Source organism: Hyperoodon ampullatus, assembly GCF_949752795.1.
Source record: "Hyperoodon ampullatus genome assembly, chromosome: 3".
Taxonomy (NCBI): domain Eukaryota; kingdom Metazoa; phylum Chordata; class Mammalia; order Artiodactyla; family Ziphiidae; genus Hyperoodon; species Hyperoodon ampullatus.
This window is the reverse complement of record NC_136916.1, coordinates 142,694,662-142,719,581: the sequence shown is the minus strand read 5'-3', so window position 1 is coordinate 142,719,581 and position 24,920 is coordinate 142,694,662. Positions and strand designations below refer to the sequence as shown.

The 24,920-nt window shown below is 39.2% G+C and overlaps 1 protein-coding gene across 1 annotated transcript in view; it reads right to left on the bottom strand.

Annotated features, from left to right (window-relative positions):
• The window catches only part of SYNE2 (spectrin repeat containing nuclear envelope protein 2), a gene marked incomplete at its 3' end in the record, with an annotated part of 274,897 nt that overhangs the window by 39,886 nt on the left and 210,091 nt on the right, over nt 1–24,920 (bottom strand). The window contains exons 87-98 of the mRNA XM_079701370.1: nt 22,854–23,058; nt 21,493–21,672; nt 20,693–20,821; nt 18,199–18,353; nt 17,942–18,086; nt 16,868–16,962; nt 15,163–15,397; nt 12,030–12,224; nt 9,714–9,839; nt 3,449–3,604; nt 1,152–1,310; nt 295–461 (exon numbers count right to left, since the gene is read on the bottom strand). Coding sequence (XP_079557496.1) covers nt 295–461; nt 1,152–1,310; nt 3,449–3,604; nt 9,714–9,839; nt 12,030–12,224; nt 15,163–15,397; nt 16,868–16,962; nt 17,942–18,086; nt 18,199–18,353; nt 20,693–20,821; nt 21,493–21,672; nt 22,854–23,058 — 1,947 coding nt within the window. The remainder of the gene's footprint in view (nt 1–294; nt 462–1,151; nt 1,311–3,448; nt 3,605–9,713; nt 9,840–12,029; nt 12,225–15,162; nt 15,398–16,867; nt 16,963–17,941; nt 18,087–18,198; nt 18,354–20,692; nt 20,822–21,492; nt 21,673–22,853; nt 23,059–24,920) is intronic.

Genomic DNA, 24,920 nt, shown 5'->3' with positions numbered 1-24,920 from the left:
AGGCAGTGTGAGAACTGCTAAATAATACCTCCATAAGGAACAACTCTCACTGAAACCTAGTCTAAGTCATGTGAACTTTTAAGCTAAAGAAAAACAAATTAAAGTGAGGTATACTAAAATATAATCTTCCTATAATGTTGAAATAAGAATTTCCATTTTTACCAAGCTTTGCCTTTATCTGTAAGTTTATAAAATTTCTGGGTTACCTTAGAGGAAGATGGGGCTCAGTTTCTAGATCTGTGAAGTAACCACTGTACCTAGGGAGTAGGAATCCATTTTTAGGCCACTTCTTACCTTGATCCAATGACATCAAAAAGATGTTGCCAACGGTCATTAATTTTGTTGAGCTTGTCATCGATCTCAGCTGCTCTTGTCTTGTTGCTGGCCTTGATCAACCGGTCGCCCATTTGTTTTAACTGTAACTTGTTTTCACTAAACGAATTTATTTCTTCCATGCAGTCCTGGCATAGGGCACCAAAACACAAAGCCGGAATCACTACCGAAAACTTACTTCTTTGTCAGCTACAAACACACAGTTGTGCCTCTTGAAGTTTCTTAAAAAATAAAAACACTTCTCACACCTGAGAGCGGCTAAAAAGTCAAACAACGCCCATTCAGCGCATGTGTGATATATAAGGTGGTAGTTACTTTCTTAATTCAAAAGCCCTGGTTTCCCTCACAGAGTTCTTCTAACCTAAGCTACTTGGGAGCGGAGGACTACTGAGTCTAACTAAATTAGCCTAATATATCAGCAAGAGTTTTCCTGAGGGCTAACTGAGCGGCATTTGGGGTGACCGTGGCCGGAAGGCTCTTTCTTCCTTTCCCTGTGGGAATCAGCGACCTTTTCACAATTATGAGCCCCACTGCTGTTGGTCTTTCTCCTTTGGCCAGGGGAGCTCCTTAACAACACAACTAGAGAAACCGTAACTCACCTGGGATGTGAACTGAAGCTTAAGGGGACACGAGCCCCTTGTCTGGCCAGACTTCCTAACCAAGAGAAAGCAACCCCCCTCGGTACACACCACCATGCCCACCTTTCCCATCTCATTGGAAACGGGCCTACGACATCATACAGCTCTGAGCCTAGGAGTGAGGAAGGCAGAGGATACCGTGGTGGTCATAACCGTTCCCGTCTAGGGACTCCTGCTTACCTTCTGAAGCTTTTCAATCATTTCTTCAATACTAATATCTGCTGTCTGGAGAACTTTGTTTTCCATCTGCACCAGCCATGCACACAACTCTTTATTTTTTTCATTGAACACAATCCATGAATTGAGTCTGTCTTCTATCTCCTGTTTGCGTATAGCCACCTGGAAATGAAAATGCATTTGGCAGCTGAGTATAGGCAGGAAGGAAGGAAGGAGTTTCTCTTCCCTTCTCCCCATCAAAAGGACTATGAATTTCATTCATTTTAATCAGAGGTCCTATAGACTTACATTATTATGTTTTTGCCTTTTAAAGACCTAGGGTTTAATTTCAACAGAAGTTCCTTACACCTTTGATAAATGCCATAAAAAGCAACAACAATGACAGTAACAACAGAAGACTATACCTGAAGTGTAACTGACCAAAAGGTTTCAGTATTATCCAATATATATCTATTATTACTGAGGTATATTAAAAGTTAGAAACATGAAGGTTAGATGAGTGCATTTTAAGCATCACCCAAATTTCTTCTTTCCTTATTCTTTCAGTATACATTTATTTATTGCTTGCTACATGCTAACTTATAACTTTATGGCCCCAATCCTTTCTTTTTTAAAAATGATCAAGTCCTTATTCTTACTTAAGGTCAACGTCCTGCCTATTTAATTTAAAAACTACCATCTTGATCACAAATCTAACATTTGTAATGCAAATGGTCATGAAAATTAAAGTCATTTAAATGTCTTACTGGTAATTTCAAAAACAAAGCAAAATAAAGTAAAAAAACAATACGCATCACTCATTTAACCCACCTTCCCAATATGCACTATGGCTTTGGATGGAAACCATGGAAATGGAATCAAATACTGGTCTGCAGTGAGCAGGCTGATCCCCAAATACCCAATGCTCCGTTACGCATAAGCTAACATCAGCAAAGGCGCTTCCTCCTTACAGGGTTCAACTTTATTACTTAAATAAATATAAATTTAAAGAATGCAAATCAGCCTCTCCAAATGTACAAAGGTATTCCCAGGTCTTAGAAATCTTTAGAATTTTAGAGATAAAAGGGGTAGCTAAGAGTTCTTTCGGTTAACTTTTAACATCCCACTTTATAAATGGGGAAACCAAGGTTGAACTCCTGGAGATTTTTTTGCTATGTACAAAAAACAAAACAAAAACAACCCTCTGCTCTTTTCAGAGTGAGGCAAAAATATCTAATGCTTGTACATCCACCCACCAAATGTGTTAAGAAGGCTCAAAGAACTATTCCTAAAACACCAAGTTTTGTGTTTCTGTTTTTCAGAGCATCTATTTATTTCAGCTTTTTAAAAGCCTGGCATTTTGCACAGCATCATTCTGATTAGCTTCATAATGGTAACAATTAGGAACATCTGGGCTCCAGTCTGCTTTTTCCTTAACTTTTAGAATACCTTTAACATATTCTAAATATTTTCTTTTATATAAAATTTGAATAAGAATTCTAAAAGGACGTTTAAAATTATGTGTATATGGTGAATATTAAATACTAAAACGAAGGAAAACATTTTTATTTTATTAAAATGCATTCAAAACTGTGAATTTCAACTTTTAAGTATATCTCTTCTTAATTCACAAAAATGAGTTTAAGGACTTTACTTTTCTTAGAATTAAATTGTTCCTAAAACAAAGATCTATTTGAACCCTTAATTCCATCTTGATCCTGTCACCTTAACCACAATCCAGTTCTTAATACGTAGAAGTGATCTGCTGAGATACTAAGTGTAGCAGCTGATCATTCCTCTCAGAGAGTTTTCAAAGCCGGCTACTTGAAGTAAACACTGGATTGCATGCGAATGCAGAGTTCTCAGATATAATGACCCCAAGCCTGGCACTATGTACATCTCCCACTGTTTGTTGGGCCCAGAACAGATACTGCAGAGATACTGCTCTTAAGGCCAGCCGAGACCTCTTTGCTGAAGTCCTGATTCTAAGACAACGACCGGTGCTTGTCATCCATACAAGACAGAGGGCAGAGTGCACGCAGCTGCTCAAGACAGCAATCCTCCCCTCCCCCACCACTTAAGGTGATTTTTAAAAAAGCTCATTAAAAGTGTGCAAAGTTCCAGCATTGAGCGCTGGAGAAACAAAGGGTCAAATCTGTTAAACAATGTTGCTGCCTTCTAAAGGAGCAGCGGCCGGCCTGGGCTCCAACTGAAAAGGGCCTCCCGGTTCAATGAAATTAAGCTTCTTTCTACTTTGTCGGGCCTTCGGAGACATTTCAATAAACTTCAGAACAGCCGTGCCCTGCGGTGAACTGACTTACTCTTAAGCAGAGGTCCTCCCATTGTCTGTGCAAATGCTCTATTTGCTCTTTCAAAACCATCACGTCCTCCACAAGAATGTGCTGGGTTAGGTCGGTCTTCATAGCGTGAAGTTCTTTCAAGTTCTGAGTCCAGTTAGCCAAAGACTTCTCTAGTTCCTGCATTTAAACACAAGAAAGAAAGAAAGAAAAAAACTCTTCAACTCAAGCTGCTGTTGTTTCCAAACCTGTAGGCTAATACTTTGATTGGACTCTGGGGGAGGGGAGGCCAGGAAAGGGGGCGGGACCTTCTGAATGAGAAACAGCCCAGGGCCAGCGTCTGCAGCTGTGGTTGGCCAATTCCTCACCACCTATTTTCTCAAAAGAAAACTCTTTTCTACCTTTATTTTCACTTCCTCAGGTATTTCAGACTTTTATGTACTTAGTTCTATGTTAAACTCAAGTAGGTCTTTACCTTTATTTTGAGGAAAGTATTTTCGGAGTCTAGCAACAATCTCTCTCTCACATACACACTCACTTTTAATCCTGAAACTGTGTTACAGAACGTTGTATAAAATGTGATTTCCCATTTTTTAAAATACCTTAAGAAATGCATTGTTGCTATGTGGCAATCATATAACAGCTTCTGTTCAAAGGGAATTCTTTTGGTTAACTCTCAAAAAGAATGAATGTAAGTGAAGAAAAAAAATTGTTCCCTAATAATTGCCAGAGATGGATTAGCAGAAAATTTCCTCTGGCCCTGGAAACACTTATTTTTTAAAAAATTAAGTATTGGTCAAATTAAAACGTTTTTGAATTCCAGGACTTAATCAAGATAATCACTTTCACAAGAGAGAAGGTAAAATGAAACAGCCCAAACACTCAAGAGATCTCCAGATTTTTATTGTGCTTCCAATTCTTTCTATTTTGGCACATTTTAAGGGTCTCTATTCATACCTGTCTATTGAAATCTGAAAGAAGAGAGTATTTCATTTACATCAGAAATCAGTCTGATTTCTGATTAATCAGTTAACTCCCATTGCTCTTCAGAGTTCTAAACGCTACATTGGCATGATTTCATAACTTGCCAACAAGGATTTACATTTAATAAGATGTAAATTCGGAGGATTCTTTTTAAAGGTTGCATGGAGATTCAGAAATAGCACCTTTATCAGAGGAGAAAGCATCACTTTAAATTTTTGTTTCCTACTTTTAGCTTCATGATTCTAGTAAAGAGGACGAGAGCAGATTCTGCAGTGGAACACTTTTACCAGCTTCATAACATAAAGGGGGCAAGTCACACACAGAGGCTGACCGCTCACTGACTCTACAGACCAGAAGGCCGCTGAACTTCATACAGTGTTTCCTGCTCAGAAGTGTGGGCTCAGATGCCTGCACAGAGGGAGGCGTCTGTAAGTTATCCACCGCTGGGTTTAAATCCATTTTGGTTTGGATACGCGGTTTCCTCCCATAGTTGAAAGGATAATTAACAGGTGTAGAACTTTTGAATATGGATGTTTTATGATTCTTAATAAATACTGCCAAATTGTGTCCTCAAAGGAATGACTATATTTTTCCACATCCTGTTTGGTGTCGAGTTTTATGTATTTGGGGGGCAAGTTTATATGTGTAATGACTCCTAGTTATTGTTTAAATTTGTTGTTCTTTAGTTACTAGCCTGAAATGCTACCCAGTCCTTCACCCTGATGCTTCCCCAGATATATTTAGTTAATTCCTACCGACACTTTCAGATCTCAGACCAGGTAATTCCTCAGAGGGGTCTTCTCTGAGTCATCGGATGAGATTGGGACCCTTGTTTTGTGCTCTCACAGCCCCCTGTCCTTTTCCCCTCTAACACTCACCATGCTTACAGTTATTCACACACATATATATGTACGCATACAGTGGGACTCTGGTTAATGTCTGTCTCTCCAGTAGCCTAGACTATCAGCTCCACACTGGCTGGGGCCATGACAACATTGCTCACCAATGCATTGCCCACCAAGCACCTACTGTAAGGCCAACTGGCCCGAGGCAGGGGAACACAATCAGATTCACAGGTTGCATCAGACCGAAACTCTCCGGACCACCCAGTTCCAGGAACTGACCTGGGGACTTTCCACCCGGCCCAGCCTTCCCGCCTTTCGAGGGGCGGGACTAACGGTCCCAAGACTGATGCAACCGGCACCAGATATCGCCACGGATACCCGAAGAGACCACCAAATAAGGCAAATAAGGAATACCCTGCGCCCTCCCAGATTCACCACACCCCTTTCCCTTCTTCCCCTATAAAATCTTGCCCAACCCTCGCCCGGGCGTGACTTCTCTGGCCCCTTTCTCTCGGACCAGTGAACCTCGCCCGGGAGCGCCCTCTAATAAAGCTCACTTGAAGCTTTCCTCTGTTTCGCGATGCCGTTTGTTAAGATCCGACCTTACACCTACCAAGAGGCCTGGTGTATATTAAGTCCTCAAATATTAAAATGTATGATTGAAAGGAAAGAATTTGGCAGTATGTATCAAGTGCTTTAATATGTTCATAAATATTAAGTGAAAAAGCAAGGAATGAAACAATATATAGACTGAGGTCTACTGTGGAAGTCTGTTAAGGCTGGCGTTCACTTATTTCTATAAACATTTCAAAAACTGTGCTTCTGTTTTTAAATTAAAATACTCCAGATTTGCTACCAAACTAATTGCAAAAGAGAACACGTCAGTCAGATAAGTTTCCCTTTCTTTTTTTTTTTTTTTTTTTTTTGTGGTACGCGGGCCTCTCACTGCTATGGCCTCTCCCATTGCTGAGCACAGTCTCCGGACGCGCAGGCTCAGCGGCCATGGCTCACGGGCCCAGCCGCTCTGCGGCATGTGGGATCTTCCCGGACTGGGGCACAAACCCGTGTCCCCTGCATCGGCAGGCGGACTCTCAACCACTGCGCCACCAGGGAAGCCCAAGTTTCCCTTTCTTAATTTAACTAGATAATTTTTCTACATTGCAAAAGTACCTGTAAAATTCCAATTGTCTATATGACACGTGATTTAAAACTTGACTACATAAAGTGGTGTGTTGCACAGGTTTTGACTGGACTCTAACACAGCACAACAGCATTTAAGTCTGCCTGTGGACTCAATTACTATTGGGATTGTCAAGTTCCATTTCTCTACACTACCATTTGGGTAAAAAGAGGATCAAAAAATGAATGTGTATATAAATAAATATTGGCCTGCATATGCATAGAATACCTTTGGAAGAATACACAACAAATTGGTAACACGGCTTCTGTGGAGAGAAACTGATGGGAGAAAATTTTTTCACGTGTACCTTTTGAATTTTGAACCATGTGACCATATTACTTATTCAAAAATTATTTTATGAAGAGGTATAAACCTCCTGTTATAAAATAAATAAGCCATGGGGATGTAACATATAGCATAAGGAATATGGTCAGTAATATTGTAATAACTTTCTATGGGGACAGACGGTTACTAGACTTATCGTGGTGATCATTTCATAATGTATATACAAATGTCAAATCACTGTGTAGTACACCTGAAACTAGCATAATAGTGTATATCAACTATATTTCAGTAAACAATTATTTAAGAAAATAAAACTGTTCTAGGGACTCAATCATTTGACAAGTTTTATGAACATAGATGCCCACTATAGCGATAGCAATTTTCATAATACTGAAAGTTAGTATATAAAACATATAAAGAAATCATACACGCATTTCTTTATAAACATATAAAGAAATCATATATGTTCAGACACATATAAACATGTAAAGCAGTTTTTCCATACATCAACTTGGCTGTGATGGGAAATGTAATTTCCTAAGGAGGAAAGTAAAGGTCAGACTGGTCGAATGGTTAGGTATCTCCCCAAGTGACTCAGGGATGATAAACACTGTTCTAGACAGGCTTCAGGTTACTTGGGATCTTTCTGGAGTATGGTCACAGGTTGAATGAACTCAATGCTCTTGGCCTCTCTCCCCAGTTCTTTCCACTGAGAAATAGAATGCTGAGGCTATGGAAGCTGAAAAGATCCCAGTGGAAACCGAGATGTGTCCTACTTGGGAAAAATTATGCCTCCTCATGGGTTTATGGTTCACATTCTACACAGGTTTCTGGACTTGATGGAAGGAAACTCTATGTGTCAACTCAGAGAGGGACTCCAAATCCTCTCATCTGTTACTGAAGTCTAGATCTAAAGTAGAGATGATAAAAACTTTGAAAATCAGGGACAGACAGGAACCTTCTTAACCTAATAAAGGCATCTACTAACACATCACCACCAAAAATCACACTTCATGGTGAAATGATAGAATCATTCTCTTTAAAATCAGGACTGACACATAGGGGCCAGTTACCGCTTCTAACAACACTGCTCTGGAGGTACTGACCAGTGTAGACAGAACAGAACAAAAGTGTAAGAATTAAAAGGAAGAGACAAAAAAAGTCATTATTCATCAATGGTGATTGTGTTCACAGACCCCCAAAAGAATAGACAGACAATGTATCGAAATTAACAAGAGTTTAGCAAGATGGTTGAATATAATATCAATGCACAAAAATTAGTTACATTTCTAGACATCAGTAATAAACAGAAAGTATAATTAGAAAAAGGCAGTATTTTCAATAGCTTCAAAAGTAACACACCAAGAAATAAATCTAACAAAAGATGTACAATACTACATAAAATTATAAAACACTAAACATGAATAAAAGGAGAAATATGCCATATTCAGAAACAGGAGTACTCAATGTCAAAAAGATGTTAATTTCCTCCAAATTATTCTATAAATTCAACACAATTCCATTAAAACTCTTATCAGGATTTCTTATAGACAAACTGCTTCTAAAACTGTGGGAGATCAAAGAACCAAGGATATCCACACTCGAGTGGGAGAATGAGGGATGGGTACCTCACACCTGAAATGAAGATCTGTTCTAATAAAACACAGTATGCAGGATAATTTGGTATAAAAGCTGAGATAAGCAGATCAATGGAATAGAGCAGAGAACCAAGAATCAAACCATGCATAGTCGGAAACCTGATATTGGACACTGGACTAATCAGTAAACAGGCATCTGGATAATGGTCATCCATATGAATAAAACAAAAATCGGCTCTTTACTTCAAAACATATGCAAAAATCAGTTCTTCACTGAATAAAGGTGTAAATGTAAAAAGCAAAATTTGAAAATTTTCAGAAGGAAACGTAGGAGTATATCTTTATGACTTACTTATAGAGTAATGGTGCTGCTTATATAAAGTTTAAAAACAAAAGTAGTACTTCTACATTCCACTGAGATCTACATACACATGTAGTAAAATGATAAAGCAATGCATAAGAATGACAGGACACCAAATTCAGGGATGTGGATACCTCTGGGGAGGGGAAGTACATTAGAGATCATACAGGGCATTTCAACTGTATTTGTAATGTTTTATTTTTCTTCTGGCTGATGATTTCATGGTAGTTGTCATATTATTTGTTGTTAGAATTTTTTTGCACATTAGAAATGTTTACAATGAAGAAAAAAGGTTCAGGATGGAGGACACTAATTTCCAGCACAGCCTGAAGTATGAGACTACTCAATTCTTCCTAATTTTTTTCAATTTGACCCCTGAAGTCACTGAAGGAAGAAAAAAAAATTTTTTTAAACCTTATTCCATTAGGCTATTGATGTCTTTCCAACATCAAACCTGCAGAAAGGGAAGAGATGTAGGGAGTTCCTGACCTCGGAATTTAACTGGTCCACATTCCTATCAGTAAGTTTGCCTTGTCTTCTGCAAAGTCCTAACATACCCAGGAATTTTTGCTAGTGTGGTATCCATTAGGCAGAATATAGTTTGGAAGGTATTACAAAAACTGTTATATTTGAGCAAAACCCCCAACCTACTGTCTTCTAAAAAATGAATTCTTCAGTCATACTTTACTCTCATTTCAAAGACAAGACCATTTGATAAGGGAGCAGCTTTCAATGGAATCTCAGAGGCCACATCTTAAATTACAGAGGAGAAACAGAAAGAGGACCTGAAGGAGAAAACCCCCAAAATCTTAAGAAGTTCTGCAAATCTTCCTCATCTTCACACATGGATCTCAAAAAGCATTGATTCTAATTGCTTTAGTGACCAAGAAGGTGTGTTAGAGAGAAGATAGGCAAAATATTTTCCAACTGGACACGAAGACTTAGTTTCACACAGACATCGAAAGGCAAACAAACATGTCAATGTCTCAGAAAACAGCTGAGTGAATATCTTGAACACTACTCCAGATTTCAATACCTTAATCAGCTCTTTTTCTCGATGGAGCTCCTCATGAAGTTCTGGAAGAGGATCTTTACTTTGTGCCTTTAAAACTTGCAGCTTGTTTCTCAACTCCTTGATTTTCTTTTCACACTGGTCCCAGGTCTATTTGAAAACAGTATTAAAACTGGTAAGTACTTTGTTGTTTAAGAATGAATTGTAGGAAGAGGATAATTAATTTAATCCATGTGATTGTTCTATTAAGTGTGTTTTTGTAAATCACGCAGAAAGCCAGTTCCTTGTCTTGAGCAGACTGTGGTCTAAAAGAGCATATGGGACAGCAGGATGGTTCGACGCCTCTCTGCAGCTTTACATGTGGCTCATCTCAGCCACTGGTTGAGCCACTTCTTCTTCCCTCCCCACATCTCTGACCTAGCTAACTTATTTCTATTTTAGTTTTGGAAAAGTTCACATTTAAAAGGCTACTAGAAGGAATAATTTTTAGCATTTCCAGTCTTGGGTATTTGCTCTAATAGCACTGAAAAGCAAAAGCACTCAACCACTTTTCTTGTCTTCTTTTTTAATGTCATCCCTCTGCTCTCTCCCTTCCCCCTTCTAGAAATAGCTTGGCTTTAGTGACCCTTTCACAGCCAAGTTTCACTCTCTATTTCTTACCACTGCTCTGACTGCCGCCTCCTGCTTGAAGTAATTTATAGTTTACAAAGCTTATCAACTTCATTATCTCACTGTAATTATAATAAGCTTAGGAGACAGACGCAAGTGTTACTATCACATTTAAAATAGGAAAACTGAGGCTCAGAGAAAACCGACTGGTCCAAGGACATGCAGTTAGAAGTAGTTTAATCAAGAGTCGACCTAAGGCTACAGTTTCCCTGTGGATGCCTTTCTTTCATATCAGCAGCTCTTTTCCTTAAACCTTATATTACTGAGCAAATAGTTGCCTGTTATTTTCAAGTACAGAGGGTTTAATCCATTAGGATAAATTTCTATTCCTGATATTACTAAAATTCCTCCTCCTGAAGTTACTAAAAATAGACAAACAGACTCAAACACTACTCTATTCCTCAGTACTACTGACACAAATATTCTTGGGTTGGTCCAATTGTACGCTAACACCTCACTTAAGGAGAGGTCACTTATCTCACAACATAAACTCTCTGGAACATAACCAAGGAGAAAGTGAAGGGAGAAACAAAACAAAACTATGAGTCCTTATCTCTTCCACCAAACCTTTACTTGCATTTATCACCTTGCTTTGCAAACACGGCAGGTGCTCAACAAATGTTTGCAAGTTAATGAATTTCACAGCGTATACGCCAAATAAAATTCAGATACTTTATTCACAGGAGAGATGTTCAGGCCCTAACTCAGCACATATTTATTCTGTATTCAGAAAAACATCTCTGACAAGCTTGGTTATCTGGTTTTGGTACCCACACAACAGATTAAAGAGTGGGCTATAAGGAGTAAGTATGCTCAGAGAAATAAAAAGTAAAAATAGGGCTTCCCTGGTGGCGCAGTGGTTGAGAGTCCGCCTGCCAATGCAGGGGACACGGGTTCGTGCCCCGGTCCGGGAAGATCCCACATGTTGTGGAGCGGCTGGGCCCGTGAGCCATGGCCACTGAGCCTGCGTGTCTGGAGCCTGTGCTCCGCAACGGGAGAGGCCGCAACAGTGAGAGGCCCGCGTTATGCAAAAAAAAAAAAAAAAAAAAAAGTAAAAATAGACAGCTTAAAATTAAATAGAAAGAAAGACAAACAATAAAAACCACATAAGAACTCAAAAAGCACAGCAGTGCAGGGGCTAGGTTCAAAGCAGCTCAGAGTCCTTGAGAGCAACTTGGGATATTTTAGCATAATAAAATATTAATGATTTTCCTAATAATCACTCAAAAGAAAGCATTTTGCTTCTTAAAGGTATAATCATAAATTATTTGGGAAATTCAGTTATATGGAAAAGTGTATTCTTTGAAGACAGCAGAAAGATGAAGTATCACTGTGTTTATTTTCATATACCATACCCAAAGACAGACCATATGTGGAATGTTAGCTTTGGGTGTTGAACTTCCATTGAACATGAATTAGTTTCCTGTTTCATAAAGGTAAATATAAAATAGTACCTCAAGTATTTAGATATTAACATTGAGCTTTTCCAGTATTATATTATTATTTTACATTAAGTAACTACCATGATTTGTGGATTAGTAGGACTCAACGTCCCTTGGAAAACCCATAATATTGTGATTTCCTAAAATCTTTCCCATCTTCATACAGCAAACAAAAATTCTATGTACTACATTTGAATATCATGAACAGAAAAGTAAATGGTGAGTTTACCTCTGCAGTGCTCTGGAACCGTTTAATCATCTCTCCTAGTTGGAGTTTTGTGTCCTTCCAGTTGTCCTGAAGTAGACTGATTCTCTTGTCAATTGACTCTTTAGTTTCCAGGTGAGTTGTGTTCAGTAACTTGCCCCCAGCTTCCAAGGTTAGTGCATAGGTTGTCTGCCACCTCTGGAAATGAATTTCTTTATTCTTCAAAAAAAAAAAAAAAAAGTAATTTGCTTAAGCCTCTGATGTGATCAAAATGTGACTCTCTGCATGCATTTGTGTGTATTTCCTTCAGTTTCTCTTAAATGTTAAACTAGATATAAATTAGACAAATCTGGTTGGAACACACACACACATACATACACACTCATTCACATCAAAGGCTAATACTTTTATTGAGTAGACAGCATACTACCAAATGATGTGTTCTTAAAATAATTTCCAAGGGTTGGTAAGAGATAAGATTTTAGTATAATGATTAGAAGTATAGAGAAATTAAAAATACACTTCACAGAATAAAAGACTACAATATAAATGAATCCAAGAGTATTAAGAAAATGACTGGAGTATTAGATCCAATATTAAGAGCAAATACCCATTACCATTATAGTATAAAGAGTCAGGCTGCTCCTAACCCACAAGGTTAGAATGTGCACATTATGCTAAACAAATTTAAAAGGAGAGAACAAATAAAAAAGGTAAAAATACAAAAATAGACACTTAAGAACATAAATATACACATCAGTGTTTATACTAAAGCAATAGCTTTAAAAAATTCCATTTGGATATCACATAGGCTTTTCTTTAAAAGGGGTTGAAACTAGGAATTTATAATACAAAAATGAAGTAAAAACTTTATATTTCCAAAAGCATTTGGTTTCAGGAGAAAAAATTAAATAGCTTTTATTTCTGTTGCATATATGATTTCCTTTATTTTCAAATTTCTCAAGGGAGACATAATATGGGCATTTTCCAAAATGGAAGCTGATATTAAAAAAAAATCAACAGAGCATTGATTTATAAAGATATTTCAGAGAATACTCAGGATAACCCAAATGCAAAGGAGAAACACACACAAGAAAAACTGCAATTCAAGGAACACACTGCCCCTCCACACTTGTCCTTCTAATATGCAGTACTGCTCAACACAGCCACTGTGATAGATGTCTGTTAGCCATTTCAAACTGAACTCATCAAAAGACCTGGTTCTTGTCTAGTCTCCCCTGATTTGGTGAACAGCACATTATTCACCAAGATGCTCAACCCCAAACCTAGAGTCATCTGGATTTAGATTTTTATTTACCTGCCACATCCAAACCATAAGCAAGTCTTGTAAACCCCACCTACAAACATAGTCTTTTTATCTTCACTGTGATCACCCTTGTCTTATCCATCCTAAAAACTACCCAAGACCATTGAAATAGCCTAACGAGCTATGGCAGACTGTATTTCTCACAAAATGGCCACAATATTACCAGCCCCACATGCTCTTCTAGAACCTTCCCTCTCCCCCCTCCTCTTGAACCCATGTGGGCATGCATGATGGCCTTGATTAATAGAGGATGGTAGAAGTGGCTGACGTCTAAGGCTAGGTCTAAAAAGGCAATACAGCTTCTCTCTGGATCTATCTTTCTTGGGACATGCATCTTTGAAGCCATGAGCTGCCATGTAAGGAGTCTGGCTACCGAAAGCCTCCAAGTGGAGAGCCCACAGGGAACAAAGCCCAAGGAGCCCCAGCTGCTCCAGTTTCTGGCTGTCTGAGCCTTTCCAGCTCAAGTACTAGACATGAAAGTGAGGGAGCCTTCAGATGAGTCCAGCCTCAGCCGTCATCTGACCGGAACTGCCTGAGAGCCCCCTGCAAGAGCCACCTAAAAGCCCTGACAACATCCAGAACTGTGAGAGAGAATAAGAAACGTTTGTTGTGATGCAGCAATAAAGAAGTAGTACACTGGCATTCCTGCTTCTTCTCTGACCCCCACCGACCCCCAAACCATCTTCCTCAGAGCAGCCAGAGGACATTTAAAAAATACAAATCGTATCGAGCTGCTTCCTCTTCCAACTTCAACGGCTTCCTGTTATCCAGACTGACATCCAGCTACCTCACCTCCCTCCAAAATGCTCCTTCCTGACTGCCTATCGAGTCCATTTTCCATCACTGGCTACACTCGTCACACGAGCCTTCTTTCTTCCTCTGCTTTGCTAAACTTGTTCCCATCTTGGGGACTCGGGAAAACTCTTCCCTCTGTCTGAAGGCTCTCCCACCAGATCTTTGCGCAGCTGGCTTTTCTTGTCGTTCAGGTTACAGTTTAAATGTTGCCTCCCCAGAGATGACCCAATCTAAAGCAGTCACCCAACCTCTCCATCACCGGCCCTGTTTTAAGGACCTACATATGCCATGTTGCAATCTGATATTTCCTTTATTTTTTGATTTGTCTGATTTCCCCCACCAATCAGGCAAATTAGTATTTTCTTGTTTGTTTGTTGGTTTGTCTGATTGCCCCCACGGGAGCAGAGGTCTTCTCTTGGTCCACGCTGTATACCTAGCACTTAGAACAGTGACCAGCAAAGACCAGATGTTCAGTTAATATCTGAAGCCTAGATAAATGAATGAGGCAAGCAAAGGATTTCAGAAGGGTGATGTTTTGTTTAGCTGTCCCTCTACAGTGAAGTGTGGTTCGACAGCTCAATGCAACATGCCCTGGGAACTGCCAACTAATTATTCAAAGTCCTGTGCTCATCAAGCAACTTTCTGATTGGAAACGTTGTTGCCTAAATGAATTCACCCTTCAAGAGTAAGCAGGAGTCCCACTGTAAGTTACTACTTTGTGGTGGTCATTTCTACATTAGTCACTGCTTTAAAAGTCTGTCACCCCAAACTTCCCCACTCTACCTACCCATCTCCAGTCCGTCTCTACTCCCACAGCCCAAGAGAGCTTCACTATTTCTGGATGAATGGATAAGATTGGGTTTCTGACCCCACAAGGCTAAGGATAAGGCTGAGTAGGGTCCCCATGACCAGCTGGCCTCCCCATCGCAGAAAGCACACTTGAACGTCACAGAAAACACAAAACCTGAGGTGAACGAACATCTTCCAAATAAAGAGCACCCTGTAGTTCCCACACTGCTGCTGTGCATGTCCTACCTTCAGCTCATGGATCAGGCTTCTTGTTTGGTGGAGGCTGTAGCAGTCCTGGCTCTTCACTGCAGACAGCAGGTGGCTGGTGGAGGTGAGGAGACGGAGCAAGTCCCCCTCGGAGGTGGTGAAGTACTGCCACTGCCTCACCAGCTCATCGATGTCACTCTTCCTCTGCCGAACGCCCTGGGCAGCACTCTGCCACCGCTCCTTCAGCCTCGTGAACTTCCAAACAAATTCCGGTCTTGGGAAAAATAGATGGTTAGAGAATGCTGACATCAACATGTAGAAAAAATAACTATCAACGTGTAATAGGAACTTAGATTTGCCATTTATGTGCACAATTTACAGGGGAAAAAACTTCTTTAAATCTGAGCACCATTCAATGTAAACATGATGGGGAACTTGGGGCTGGGGCAGGGGCAGTGTGTGGGCTGGTGAAAGGTGTTTATTACAAGAGAATTGCACATGGCCTAGTATTTTGCTGGCATGCATGACAACTGCCTTAAACAAACTTAGGCTGTTTTAACACAGATTATGCCAAGTGCTTTATGGAAAACTAAACACGGGATCAATGGGAAACAGATGAACAGATGGGTCCCTTGTAATTTTATCAATTACTTGAGGGTTGTATGCTACATAATTTCAGCAATAAAGAACATGCTTTCTGCAACTACTCAACTATTTCTTTCCCAGATAGACAACGTCCTTCACATGATAAATAAGGCCTTTTATTTATTATGGAAAAGTCACACTTTGTTGTACTGATCAGATCAAAACTAGTTAATCATCCTGAAATTGGCTTGGATTTTATTACTTCAGAGCTAGGAGAAATGGGTTTTATATTTCTTAGTTATGTTGAAAGAAGATTCAGAGGTATATGGGTGATCATGGGGAGGAAAATAATGCCTATGGAGACATTTGGAGAGGTCATTTAAGGCCAGGCCCCCTCGGGCTCTGTCGGCAATTTCCGCAGCTATGCAAGCAGGTACATTTACTGTCACCAGGCTGCCTAAGGGGCTCTGCTCAGCCTGACTGGAACTCCCCGGAGACCCCAACCTCATGTACACATCATAGAAAGAAGTCTCTTCTTTCACAACTGTGACATAGCTACCTACTGGGAACAGCAGCACTTTGAAATTTATTTTTATTTATTTATTTATTTTTGCGGTACGCGGGCCTCTCACTGTTGTGGCCTCTCCCGTTGCGGAGCACAGGCTCCGGACGCGCAGGCTCAGCGGCCATGGCTCACAGGGCCAGCTGCTCCGCGGCATGTGGGATCTTCCCAGACCGGGGCACGAACCCATGTCCCCTGCATCGGCAGGCGGACTCTCAACCACTGCGCCACCAGGGAAGCCCTGAAATTTATTTTTTGAATAGCAAAACATCATGAGGCTGAAGGCAGAGAGGAAAACACACTATAGAAAAATCCTTTGGGGTAAAAACTTAGTTAATGGTACTAGTTGGATGGGTGCTTGCAAAGCATCTGGTCTGCTAAGCCCACCCATCTACCATAGGGAAAAGGGCCCTTGATGTTTTTACGGCCATGAAGCAAGACTCCATCCTAATATAAAGAGAGATGACCGGCCCCATGGTGGTCTACCAATGACATGGCCGCAGGCACTGATGTGGTCAAGATTCACATGGTGGAAGGCCCGCCAGGCTGCATTGCCTTCCACATGCCCACAACCATTACGAGTCCCAAAGAGCTTACCTCTTCTCTATTTCTGCTGTGTCCAGGAGTTGTAAGCACTGGGTGACATAAGAGTCAGCAATTGTCTGGTTTATAGAAACTTCAGCTTCTAACATCTGTATATGAATTAAAATATGGGAATTGTTTTTGTGAATTTCCTAATAAAATCTAAGCTCACAGAGGATATGTGAGGTGATTAATTTTCAAAAGATTTGAGGCTAACTGCAAAAAATGCTTAACCATCACAACAGCACCTATGAATATAATTAGAAGCAAATAGGTCTAATAATAACTACATCTAAGGCCCATTATTGGGTTTTTTCTATTTGTTAGGCACGGAGTAAAACATGCATTGTCTCACTTATTCCTCAACCTTACGACTTAAGTAAATACTATCAGACTCATTTGAAGAGGAGGAAACTAAGATGTTCGGTAACTTATCAAAGTCACCCAGCTTTGCCTGGACAGATTTCATTTTCAGTGGATGATCTTAATGTAACAATGCAGACTTAAATCAGTTACACTAAAAAGTTACAATGCACTAATCATGCACATTTTGGAAATTCAGGATCTGCCTATAACCACCAGGAGTACTCTCAAATATACGTCAGCATCAGCATGGGGAAACTCCTCTGTGAGATTATTAATGCTACAATTATAATTATACCAGGCGCTTCAATACTTTACAAAACTATTCAGTGAAAATGCAAAGATGGCTTGAAGTATTTTAACATGCTCTTGGTAAAGTGGTATCGTGTTCACATTTATGCAAAAGCAACGTTGTGCTAGAAGCTTCCACCTACTGTAGAAAATCTAGGAGTTCTGTCATTAATAATATAGAGCAGCAAAACAAAATTTTGAAATTTATGAAATGTGTGAGAATTTTACAAATGATCAACTAAATCAAATGAATTTGCTCAAATTTTACAAATGATCAACCAAAATCAAATGAATTTGCTCAAAGACATATATTCTGTGTTTAGGGATTGAGGGTTGATAGGTACTCTCTGTATTTTACTTTATTTAATCTCTCTTCCCCTGAGTCCTGCCCCAGGGTGAGGGGTCCAAGGTGTCAGAGAGCACAGGTTTATTTACCTCATACGTTTTCTGCTGTTCCAGGAGAGCAGGGAGGCTGTCAGCAATGTTCACCTTGAGCATCTCTTCTATCTTCTCCAAAAGCTGGACCCACTTTTCACAGCAATAAAGAAACTTTTGATTCAATCCGATCCCCTGAAGTTCACTACGAAGGTTTAAAAACAAACAAAACAGAGCCATATAACAATGACATTACTGGGCTCAACTGTTAATTGTGCCTTAATTGAAACAGAATGGGAGAGCTGGGCTGTTCTGACCTGCAGCGTTCCAGTGCTGTCGCCGTGGCCCGAACCCATTGCCGGTTCACATTCTGTAATGTCTTGACAGCTACGTCACTAAGTGGGAGCTTGAGGCTTACTTCATTCAAATGCTCAATATCAGGTGACTGGGCTGTCAGTGCCAGCACATGATTCTGTGAAATAGAAATCAAATTCCAGATTTTTGGATGCCAATAAGATATCTGGATTATGAAAAGGCTTCAGAAATCCTACAGACCTTCCTTATCTCAAAGAAGAGGGAAAACTGGGGCCTAAATAGGTAAACGACTTGCCCACAGTCAAATAGCTAGTTAGTGTCAGGATCGGACCTGAACTCAGATCTCTCAACCCTGTGCCTTTTCTAGAACAAGCTGCACACATGGCCAGAACTGAAACAGCCCAGGAAATAGAAAGTGATCTCAGATTTTTGTCTTTGAAGAAGATGGAAGTGAGCTTTCTTTCTTTTTTTTTTTTTTTGCTGTACACGGGCCTCTCACTGTTGTGGCTTCTCCCGTTGCGGAGCACAGGCTCCGGACATGCAGGCTCAGCAGCCATGGCTCACGGGCCCAGCCACTCCGCGGCATGCAGGACCCTCCCGGACCGGGGCACGAACCCGTGTCCCCTGCATCGGCAGGCAGACTCTCAACCACTGCGCCACCAGGGAAGCCCGAGCTTTCTTTTTTAAAGGACCCATTCTGGACCTTCAAGTCCCACTTAGTCTGCCAACAACTTGACCTTCAACAGAACATGCAGTTTATTTACAAAGTAAATGAAAATTCAATCCTTAAAACAACCCTAGCAAAGCATGGTAGTTATACATCAATATTATGGTGAAATCATAGGAAAGCAAACTCACCAAAATTTTATCTTTAAGACAATATTCCAGGGACAGCCTCTAGGACAACAATATATTAAGCAAACATCCTTCACCATATCCACGCTCTCACTACAGAACTCTACCACAATAGTCTAGGTCAGGGTAAACAAACTTTTACTGTCAAGGGCGAGATCATAAATATTTTAGCCTTTTATGACCCATATGATCTCTGTTGCAAATATTCAACTCTGCCTTTGTAGCATGAAAACTCCCATAGACAGTACATAAATGGTGGAAGGGCATGGCTGTGCCAGTAACACTTTATTTACAAAACCAGGTGAGGGGCTGCATTTAGACCATGTGCCATAGTTTGCTGACTCTTAATCTAGGTTATGAATATTGGTCCTTAGGAGTTTGCAAGATCCAGAATTCTTTAATTCTTCCATTCATCTATGTTAACTATACTAAACTTACTAAGGTAATAAAGAAGGAAAAAATATACCATTAATTTAATAGGGCATTTTACTTTTTGATCTTCAACTAACCAGAAAAATTCAATTCATCTCAATAGCCAACTGCTGGATTATTTTAGTTCACTGAAGCTAACTAGTAAAGACTTCAAGATTTAAAAGTCTACTAAAATTACTGAGGCATATTATTAAAATAGATCTTATGACCCAGCAATTCCACTTCTGGGTATACATCCAAAAACAACCAAAAACACTAATTTGAAAAGATATATGCAACCCAATGTTCGTAGCAGCATTATTTACAATTGTCAAGATATGGAAGCAACATAAGTGTCCATCGACAGATGAATGGATAAAGAAGATGTGGTACATATATACAATAGACTATAACTCAGCCATAAAAAAGAACAAAGTTTTGCCATTTGCAGCAATATGGATGGATTTGGAGGGCATCATGCTAAGTGAAACAAGTCAGACAGAGAAAGATAAATACTGTGTGATATCACTTACACGTGGAATCTAAAAAATACAACAAACTAGTGAATATAACGAAAAAGAAGAAGACTCACAGATGAAGAGAAAAAACTAGTTGTTACCAGTCGGGGGGGCAATACAGGAGTGGGGGAGTAGGAGGTACAAACTATTGGGTATAAGATAGGCTCAAGGATGTATTGTATAACATGGGGAATATAGCCAACATTTTGTAATAACTGTAAATGGAAAGTAACCTTTAAAAAGGTATAAAAATTAAAAAATTAAAAAAGAGAAATAATCGACAAATAAATTGTATATATTTAAAGTGTATGGGACTTCCCTGGTGGTCCAGTGGTTAACACTCCGTGCTCCCAATGCAGGGGCCCTGGGTTCGAGCACTCGTCAGGGAACTAGATCCCACATGCCACAACTAAGAGCCCACATGCTGCAACTAAAGATCCTGCGTGCCACAACTGAGACCTGCCACAGCCAAATGAATAAAATAAATAAATATTAAAAAAATAAAAAAGCAAAAAGCAAAAAAAAAAAAAGTGTAAAAAAAAAGATCCCTATGTTGTCACACTTTTCTAGATCTTAGGGAAAACAGGTCAAGAATGAATGGCATATCAATAACTATGCTCAAGAGTTAAGATGCACATAGATGACATTAATTCACTTATTTTTTATTCTATGGTGAACCTGAGCCCTTAGGAATGACAAATATTGGCAATACCAGGAATAAGTCAGGATTTCCTTCTTTTTCTTGCTGGTAGAGTTTATCCAAATTCTCTTCTTCATGCGTAATGAGACCTTTTAAAGAGCCCAACTGGTCCTCAAAATCCTTGAACTGTGATAGAACAAACTAGAACAAGAGAAGTTTTCATTAGAAACAATTTTCATGTGCATCTATAACAGAATCAAGCGCAGCCTTGTGATAAAAGTCCAAGCTGTTTTCAGCCCTAAGCAGTTCATTATCTTGAATCCAGAACACTCCTGATACTCACTTTATGCCTTTGGCAAAGTATGAAGCCTTCACAGGGATGAAAAGATCAGTTGCTTGACAGGGGCACCTAGAGGAATCCCGCTAGCTAAATATTTTTTCCCCACTGTGTGATATTGGAGCCCCATGGCCTTCTATTCAGCTTTTTGATAGTTCATGCATTAAGGTTTTCAAAAAGTGAATTAAATACATAACAAATGGCCGTGCTTTAAGCAGCTACTCTATGACTCAATTACCCCACTTGGAAATTCAAATAACTATGAGATCTGAACAGTGCATGAAATATATCACTTTAACATGTTGAATAAAGAAGAAATGTATGCTTAAGATCTGCCCACTGCCCATGTGACTGAAGAATCACATGACTGAAGAATCATGTCAAATGGTAGATATGTTCAGGGCATCTTTATTCTGTGGTTTCCCTAAGGTGCAGCCCACAAAGCACTAATAACTATCACTTCTCAAGATATAAGGAATTGAAGGGAGTGTGCAAATGTCCAAGACTTCAACTTGAATAGAAAAATAAGATGAACCTTAAATTCATTTGTTTTCATAAGCAGCATCTTTTCCAAGTAGGAAGCCCTCTGGAGGGAGTGCATTTGACCAGAGAGGAGCACGTGGGTGTTGGGCTCTGCAGGCTGTGGGAGTCGATCCAGGAGAGTGGAATCTTGGAGAAAGGCTTCTTTTGTCTTCTGCACATCATGATGCAGCTCCTGGAGAAGAAAAAAGTGATCGCAAAACATTTCCTCCTCCTTTCCCAACAAAAATCCCCAACTCATGCCACTCCATCAACATCTAGGAGAACTTCTGCCCTGAAATAGTGGGTGTGGCTTTTTGTTACTGTTTATTTTAAAGAGATAAAAAAGCTAAGCCTTCTTTATATGATATCGCTGGTGCTGTTCTGAAATTTGTCAGTTCAGAGCTAACAGTAACCATGGATAAACAGAGTTGGGGCTTCTAGTGTACAGAAACTGGAGATGACTTGGGTACAGTCTTATGTTTTATATTTCTAATCAGTGAACACTTTAAGGATCTGCTTCAATGCATTTTAAGAATCAGTCCAACCCCATCCTCTGCCTGACACTTCGTGACATAAGTGGATTCATTTGCAGAGAGCGTAGAATTTCATTGACCAAGACGATTTTAGGGCTACTCCAGAAATATTGCAACTGTGTGAAATTTGTTTTTGTTGTTTTTTAAATGCCAACAGATTAGATAGAAGTTGATCAGAAATATGGTTCATATCTGTTGGATTCTTGTCTCTAATTTAATTGGTTAATACTTCTTTATTTGACCTATAGTATTAAAAGATACAAAATGTATCCGGTCACCTAGTTTAAAACTAGAAAGTATTTGCTTTCTAGGCATTCATTAACATAATAGAATAAAACCACAGAGGAAAGTATACAACTCTTAAATAATAGTCTAAAAATCATTATATCCACAGAAAAGCCTTATTAACATGGATTACTCATTTAGATTAGATAATTATTTAGATTATTTAGATAATTATTCATGATTATTTCTAAATCAAGAGATTCAACATCTACTATTCTTAGATGACCACATTCAGCGGATATATTTCTGCTTTTATTGGAGACTTTGTATGAAGCTTTGGCTTTAGAGATTTACCTGCTATAGTGAAAGGGGAGATTTGGAAGGAGGTGGTGTCAGGTGCCCCTGACCCAGCTACCTGCTGTGTGGCCCTCAACTCTGAGCCACCACCTGGCTCTCCCAACCCCACACGTCCCTGTCTTGCCTGTGTCCTACATGGTCTGCTCACATACCTGTCCTGACCCACTCCTCCCTCCCTGTGGTCTGTCTAGTCCCTGGGTCATGGTCCTGTCTGTCAGGCTGTCTTGGCCTTGGTTTTCCCAATGGGCTTAACACCTACCTTTATGTCCTGCAGGGCTGGGGGCAGGATCTCTGCCAGGTTGTTTCCAGATGTGTTGATGTTTGCGAGCTGTTGGTACTTTGCTTCCTGTTGCTCCAGTCTTGCTGCAGCTTCAGCGTGAGCACTGTTATATGCCTTCCAGAGCTGTAGTGGGCTCTGGGCCCTCTGCAACTGGTCTGCAATGTCTTGGTTTACCTGCGTCCACCTGTCAGGGCAACATGAACAACAGGAACCCCATCCATCCTTTCCTTTGCAGCAAAAGCACAGTGCCCACACTCTACCCATAAGTTAAGAGCAGATAGATTAAGAAGACACGTTAATGTTTTTTCAAAATTAATGCCATCATTAATATATAAATAGAATTCCAAATTAGGATACTTCATTGACTTTATAATTCTCAACAAAACCTGCAAAATTTGTGACTGGCAGGAAATATCTATTGTATGATGAATGTCTCTTAGGCAAAGGTGAAGAAAGTACTGAACTGTTTGCCTGATGAAACTTTCTCCACATGGGAGGGCCTCCTATCTTATAGAGGGGGTCTTTAAGTAGGCCTTATTTAAATTGTGTTTATGTCAAATTTATTTTCTAATTACAAAAGCAACATGTTCCTTATATAAAAGTAGAAATAAAAAACAATGTATTTTCCTACTTCTCAGCAAAGGGTATTTATTTTCTATTATGTTCTAAATTTGCTAATGTTTTAACATTTTGTAGAAATACAGTATGTTGTAGGACTAATTTCTTTGTGGATTGAGAGAAAAAAATGGCAGATATTACCTGGTACTTGATAATATTTTATTTGTTCTTTAGAGAAAAGTTAATTCCTGTGTATTCTCTTTCTACTTAGGCCAATTTGCATCAGAAAGTTACTCACTTGGTAAAACTGATCTTAGTCACATGAGAAGAGAAATTGTGCACCCCTCAAAGGATGCTAGCACACAATATATGAGGGAAGGCAGCAGCAGAGTACCCAGGCCCCAGATTTACATAGCTGGTCTCCATGGTGGGGCCAGGCTAAAAATCAACTCTGGAGTCCAGGCGAACTTAACTAGAGCTGTTGATGAAACCTAGTTAGAGACCTCGTTTTTAGAGTAGATACCACCAAGTTATGAATAACTGTAAATATTAAAAGTATTTTTGCATCCATGAAAATTAGCTAATTTTGTGGTGCTGGCACATTCATTGGTGGTATGATTTGTTTTTTGGATTCTCATTTATATGCACTGTTAAACTGCTACAAAAACTAAAAATTGTAATAATAAGAAAAATAAGAAGTTATTTTCTGTAATACATTTTTCATTCTATTAAAATTGAAAAGTAGAAAAAAGTACAAATTTAAAAATTTTGTTTTTATTCCATACTATGGACTGTAATATCTTGCCTTTCTTTCCCATTTAACTTAAAAAATTTTTCCCATGTTATTAATAAAAAATAAGTAAGCCTAAGTTTAAATGGTTGTACATAAAGGTCTATAAATGGTCTTTTTTTAATTACCAAATTCCAGCTTAGTATGGATATTGGAATAATTTTCAATTTTTGCTTCCAAAAAGAATGCTCAGATACAACTTTGTTCAAAGGCTTTTTTCTGTATTTCAAGATATTGGTCTTAAATTAGACTTCTTAGAGAATTATTGGGTCAAAGAATATAAATATGTAAATATTTTTAAGGTTATGGGTATATGTTCAAATTGCTTTCTGAAAGCATTATAATATTTACATTCTCACCCAAAACACATGAGAATGCTTGTTTCACAATATCCTCAACCTCGCTAAGTGGGCGAAAAAGGTGACAAATGGCATAATTGCTTTACTTCTTTGTATTTCACAAATCTTCTCAGAACCACCTGCTTTTAAACAAGATTTTCCCCAATTATAAATACAACATATGCTCACAACCCCCCACAAAACATGTGTGTTTAAATTATCCATACCTATATTGAGATTGCCTACCCATCTACCTACCTACCTACCTGTCTATAAAGAGAAAGTAAAAAAAACACCTGACATCTCATTAATCTAGAGATAACTACTGTTGGCATTTTGGTGCTATTTTCTTCAGTCTTT